Here is a 6,795-nt window from a genome sequence, read left to right as displayed (position 1 = left end):
CATTTAAATTTATGCATTTTTATCAAATATATAAAACTCCATGCATAAATAAATTATTAAACTCATGAATATAGTTTTGATCACAATAATTCAATATAATCAATTCCTCAAACCTTCAAGTTAATTCATACCAAAAATCAATAGAACCACATATAATTAAGTATATATATATATAAAAAAAAAAAAAAAAAAAAAAAAAAAAAAAAAACATACATTCTATTAGATACCATAACCTCACAGTAACTTCACAGTAAAACTAACAATAATTTAATAACACTTTCAAAATTAACAGCTTCCTAATTTCAAAAATATTAATTCAACCCATATTTATGAAATTCAACACAATTTAACATCTTCTATATAAATAACAATTATTTAAATATTAAACAGGACATCTTTCAGACTACCATATTAAAATAATAATATTTTATCCAAAAAAGGTATTTTTCAAAATACTCAATCATAATTCACAAATAAGGTATCAAATCGAAGCTTATGATGATGACGTCAAGAATATACCTTCAATTTGCCCCACCGCTGTCGAAGATGGCTGGAATCCCATCAGGGAGTCACGATATGACGATGACGTCAAGAATATACCTTCAATTTGCCCCACCGCTGCCGAAGATGGCTGGAATCCCATCGGGGAGTCACGACCGGTTTTGAACTCCACAATATCCCACAAACAAGCGAGATTTGAGCCAATTTGAGCTTGGAAATGGACTTAAGGGATTCAAATTGGTGGGAAGGGATTGGTTACACAGCCGATAGCAGCCGAAAAACCAGCCAACGGGGAGGAAGCCGACCGCCTACGTTATGCGCCGATCCTCGCACCTTAGCCACTCCACCGGCCAGAGATTGAGTGGCTAAGGTCGTGCCATTGTGGGTCGCCGGTCTGTCCAGTGCGTGTGGTCTGCTGCTGTCTGTACAATGGTCAATTGGCAGGAGATGAGGGAGGAGAAAGGTGGACCCCGTCGGGGGGGAAAGGAAGGAAGAGAAGGAAGAAGAAGAAAACAGGAAAAAAGGAGAGGTGTTTTTCCACGTGGGGAAAGAAAGAAAAGAAGGAAAATAAAGGAAAAAGGAAGAAAATTAATAAAATAATATAAAATAGAATAACAATAAAATAATGATGTATTAGAAAATTTTGCTGGTCCATAACTTTTTAACTAAATGTCCAAATTGGACGTACTGTCAATCTATGAACTCGTATTGATAAGTACTTCACAACCATACATGAGTCAAAGTTAAATTTTGAAAGAATAAAAGTCAACTCTGACACCCTTGGACAGTTCGGACCTCAATTTTTTTTTGCTCATAACTTTCAAATCATAGCTCTGTTTTCTATGTGCTACTAGTCTACGAACTCAAGTTGACATGTACTTTGAAATGATGCCCCGATCAATGCAAAATTCCATCCGATACAAAAAGTCAAAATTTACCCCTCCTCGGTCAATGACGGTCAATCTTAGTTAACATGCAAACATTCAGATGCGTTTCGGGATGGGGTGTTACATTTTACATGTCAGTGTTGTTTAGTTGAAGCATTCTCAACATTTAAACAACATTTTTTTATAGATTTTACTACTAGGTTTTGAACGTCAAATATGGAGGTATCACTAATTATTTATAATATAAAACTAAATATTTTGTAATTGACTAAGGGTATATTTTTGGAAATTTACATTAAAAGTTGTTGGAAACGAAAAGAACAAATTGTAATGCCAAATGAATCGCTCTATTTTTATTTTTGTTAATTCACTCTTTAAAATATTTGCGATTTGTCTCGGGGTTCAATTCCCCAATCATGGTGAAAAAGTTAAAAGAAATTAGTACTTTAAGCGACCTAGTACTTTAAGCAACTAATGTTTGTGCTTTTCAACTTTAAGCAAGTCAACAGCCTCCAGAAAGCTATCATTCAAGTTAGTGCTACAACATAATTGCTAGATTTCTTGATGTTATATACAAATATAAGTCACTTTTTTATGTGAGCATATGTATTTTTTTAAAATGAAATAAGGCTATAGATGATAGATTTTAAAAAAATTATCGTCCATAATAATATTTTATATATATATATATATAAACTTCGTTCACATCTTCACCCTTCTCTTTATCTCTTTATGTAATTTGCATCTTTTAGCTACATGAAATCTGTATACAATGCCATTGATCTTCCATTAAAAGAAGAGTATGACGATATAATAGTGGGAGGAGGCACAGCAAGCTATCCTTTGGCTGCAACATTATCAGTGAACTACTCGGTTCTTGTCCATGAAAGGGGTAGTGCTCCTCCTTCATACCCCCGGCTGGTCTTGACCACAGATGGGATAGTAGACATTCTCTTGCAGGAAGACGATGGTAAAACACCTGCTCAAAGGTTCACTTCAGAAGATGGTGTAGCGAATGTTAGAGGAAGAGTCCTTGGTGGGAGCAGCATGATCAATGGGGGATTCTACTCCAGACCTGATGACCAATTCTATAACGAATCTGGCATTCACTGGAACATGGATGCGGTCAATGAGGCATATTAATGGGTTGAAGACACTATTGTTTTCCAATCAAATCTTTTGGTTTGCCAATCCATTGTTAGAGAAGCTTTATTGGAAGCAGGAGTTGATCCTGACAATGGATTCAGTCTACAACACTTGGTGGGAACCAAAACTTCTAGTTCAACCTTCGATAATGAGGGAAAGAGACATGGAGTTGTGGAACTTCTTAACAGAGGTGAACTAAAGAACTTGAAAGTTGCAATTGAGGCCCATGCGGAAAGAATCATCTTCTCTTCCAAAGCATCAGGTGACCAGAGCAAGCATATGATCTGTTTAACGTTTCTATATATAATATTGTTCTACTATCCACCAGGTGTTAACATCTAGTAGAAAGAGACTATATATATTGATTTTTTTTTTTTTAATATTAATTCTCTATACTGCAGGTGTATCAGCAAATGGAGTTGTATATAGTGATTCGAAGGGGAGGACTCATGAGGCATTGATAAGAAACGAAGGAGGGGTGATATTAAGTGCAGGGGCTATTGGGAGCCCTCAGCTTCTTCTTCTCAGTGAAGTTGGTCCATTTCCTCATGTTTCGTTACATAAAGTTCCGGTAGTCAGCCAAAACCCCGATGTGGGAAATTTTATGGCAGATAATCCTCGTAATGTGATCAACATTGTTGTCCCATTTGCATTGGACCCTTCAGTTGGATAGGTTGTAGGAATTACTAGCGATTTCAATTACATAGAGGCTGTCTCTTCCATTACTTCGTTTTCTTTTCCTCAACCTTTTAGCTTTCAACCAAATGGAACCGCTCCCTTAGAATTGAGCGTGGCAACCATAATGAGAAGTTCTCCGGACCACTTTCAAGTGGTTCCCTCCGGCTGGTTTTGTTTACCGATGTCAAAGTTAGCCCAACCGTCCGATTCAACTACTTCGAAGATCTGAAGGACCTTGCTCGTTGTGTAAGAGAAATGAGGTTGGATGGTTATATGCTCAAGACTGACGCCAGGGAAAGGTTCAAGCTTGAGGATTTAAAGGGTGCTGAAGGTTTTAAGTTTTTAGGACCTTCTTTGCCAAGAAACCTCTCCGATGATGCATCAATGGAGGTGTTTTGTCGAAGCACAGTGACAACCTTCTGGCATTACCATGGTGGATGCTTGGTGGGAAAGGTTGTCGATGGCGATTTGCGAGTGGTGGGTACAAATTCACTTCGAGTGGTAGATGGATCCATATTCAACACATCACTCGGAACTAACTCTCAGGCCACCCTCATGATGATAGGCCAGTATGTATATTAATCTTACTCACCAATATGCTTTTTTTCTTTTTTTATTTTTAAACTTCCCTTTTTTGTTTTTTTTTTTGGATGAAATATTTTATTTTTAACTTGGTTTTGTCATTTTGTGAACTTCGGGCAGGTCAATTGGGCTTAGGATGTTGCAGGAGAGAGCAATGAAATAGATTGAGCATCGTTTATCATATATATAATATAAAATAAAGAAAATAGTAAAATAGGGAAATAAATTGTCTAAAAGACCATTTTGTAGGACGAGAATGCTCAACATCATTGTGGTCCGTATGCAATCATATGTAATATTCTGTACGTGTAGCAACCTGATTTTTGTTTTTATTTCATATCTGAGAAGGGGATTCATACTTTTATTTATTCTATGGAAATATCAGACAATCTCTATAATACAATAAATTTTTAAAGCATTTTTTTTTTAGCTGCACTTACTCGAAGACCAGACTTTTGACCAGTTAGTTATGTCATAAATAGATTAATCGAATAGAATGTCTATCATAGCCTTTTTTTTCTTTTTTCTTTTTTTTCTTTTTTTTTGGGGCCCCTTTTGGGTTAGTGAACTTTTATCATAATCGCTTTTTTGGCCCCGGGGCTTTAAAGGTAAATCCATCATGGTTGACGTACAGTCAACGTCTAGCAGCACATGCTCCCGTAGAATATTTTTTATTTTTTTATTTGAATAAACAAATATTTTTAAATTTATATATATTTCAGTTATTAATATTTTTACTCTAGCAATTTAAGTGTGTACATTTCAAAATACAAATTTCTTTTTCCATTTGTTCAATTTTGATTTTTTTATTTTCTTTTCATGCTTGACTGTAGTGTTTATTCAATACAATAGCTTGCACTATATTTAGTGAAAGTTATGCGGTAAATATTTTAGAGTTAATTATAGCATTAATGTTAATATTGATAAAATCAACATAACTTCTTTATAGATTATTTATTTTATAAAATTTTATTATTGTAGTTTGTAACTATTATATACCTTATTTTTAAGTTTTAGTTTTTACTATATATATTTTTTATTGTAAAGATTTTTTAAAAAATTTAAGATATTTATAAAAAGATATGTAAAAATAAAATCGATATAAAAACTAATCCAGACATGAAAAAAAAGTCAACGACTTCGAATTTCGATGAACATCAACCCCGATAGAGGGAGGACGAAATGTCACTGATTACCGTCTCTCTTTCCGTCTTGCTTTTTAAAGAACACAATTAAGAGAGAAAGCAAAAACAAAAATAGAGAATTAATAAACCAAAAAATGTTTTCTTTGTTGGAGGAATACAGACGCTGAAATATGGCGCCAAAAGATGTATTGCTTGCCAGTTGCTGGTAGATCTATTTGAATACAAGAAGGCTCTGAAGGTGTTCTTGTCTCGTGTCTCTCTCTCTCTCTCTCTCTATATATATATATATATACACAAACAGGATAATACTAAATTCAATTGGCAAAAGGACGAATAGCTACCTAATTAAAAATAAATTTAAGCTTTAAAAAAATCTTTCACCGTCACAAGTCCACTCTCTCTTCAACACGACACACAGTATCTACGCTAGCACGTAACAACCAAAATATATATTTATTTGTAAAAAGGGCAACATCCACTTAAAATGAAACGTGTATGAGTTGTGGTATCTCCAAGTGGCAATCCATTTGAAACGTGTGTGTTTGTAATATAATTTTATTTTTATATTATTTGTTAAATTTTCTAAACTAATAAATAATTTTTTATTTATAATAATTTTTAATATTTTAAATTATTTTATTATTATTATATTTTAATTACAGTATATTTTTATATTATTTTATTATAATAATTATTTTATATATAAAAATTTATATTTTAAATTAAATGTTTTTATAATTTTATCGATATTTTTATTGATATTAGTATTTACATTGATATTATTATAAAATTATATTTATAATATTTCTATCATAAAATTATATTTATAATATTTCTATCAATATTAATATTTTTATCTTTTGATATAATTTTATATGGTTAATAAAAAAAATTAATTACTCTCTCATACATGATAAGGTTAAAGTTCTGTAGACAACTTGTCTAGTATCACATAATGTCTCGTATTAGTGTACAATATATAACGTATTGCCTTGAAGAATATTCCAGTGGAATATCCAAAGATGGGTCTGGAATAGTTGCTAGAGTGTCATGGTTTGCCCTTGAGTTCGCACTGTGGAAGTGGAACCCTTTTTAACGTTTTTTTGCTGATGTTTATACTTTATATGATATGAATTACATTCGGTGGCAGCTGACACTACTTAAAGAGCCTATTACTACTTTTTATCTGAGGGAAAAAAAAAAAAAAAAAAAAAAGCCTATTACTAATAAACATTATCTATCTAGAGAATTCTTAACAATTTACTTACGATTTTTCGCCATAAAAATATGGTTTAATAGTGCCCTTCCGAAGTATTTTTTGGGGTCCGCTATTGGTTGTTACACCTACTTTTTTATTTTTATTTTTTTTGGCTAAAATATTTTTCGTTTTCTATAGTTCATATATTACATACACTTACTATTTTTTTTTTTTTGAAAATTATAATGTACACTAACTAAAAGAACTCTGCCTTGTATGGGCTTGAGCTATGAAAGCTTTTAATGGGTTTTTTTAAAGTGTGGGGCCTTTGATTTATACCACCATTTTTTTTTCAATTTTTATCTGCCACATCTTTTTAGATAAATTTTCAAGAATATTCTTATTCATTAAATGTTAAACTCCTCTAAACAATATTAAGTTGTTTGTTAAACTTCGGCTAAATAATTTTAAGTTACTCGGTATATAACAACCAAACAATATGAGTATGTTTAAATAACTAAAATTAAATGTAAAAGGACGGGAAAAAAAACAAAAACTAGAACTAAACATAATTTTTATATTAAAAACTAAATTAATTTTTTATAGAGTAAATAAAAATTTTTAATCGATCCAAGAAGAGTAATTTATTCATAAATTT

General features: G+C 32.1%; 1 protein-coding gene across 1 annotated transcript; it reads left to right on the top strand.

The window, feature by feature from the left end:
* The first annotated feature begins 2,144 nt into the window (after positions 1-2,144).
* Positions 2,145-3,794, top strand: LOC132800343 ((R)-mandelonitrile lyase 3-like). The gene is made up of 4 exons (XM_060813804.1): positions 2,145-2,490; positions 2,611-2,796; positions 2,936-3,198; positions 3,288-3,794. The coding sequence occupies exons 1-4, from the start codon at positions 2,145-2,147 to the stop codon at positions 3,792-3,794; spliced, it is 1,302 nt and encodes a 433-aa protein (XP_060669787.1).
* The last annotated feature ends 3,001 nt before the right edge of the window (positions 3,795-6,795 follow it).

Source organism: Ziziphus jujuba, chromosome 1, assembly GCF_031755915.1.
Source record: "Ziziphus jujuba cultivar Dongzao chromosome 1, ASM3175591v1".
Lineage (NCBI taxonomy): Eukaryota > Viridiplantae > Streptophyta > Magnoliopsida > Rosales > Rhamnaceae > Ziziphus > Ziziphus jujuba.
Note: the sequence above shows the minus strand (reverse complement) of the source record. Positions and strands in the feature narration are given on the sequence as shown.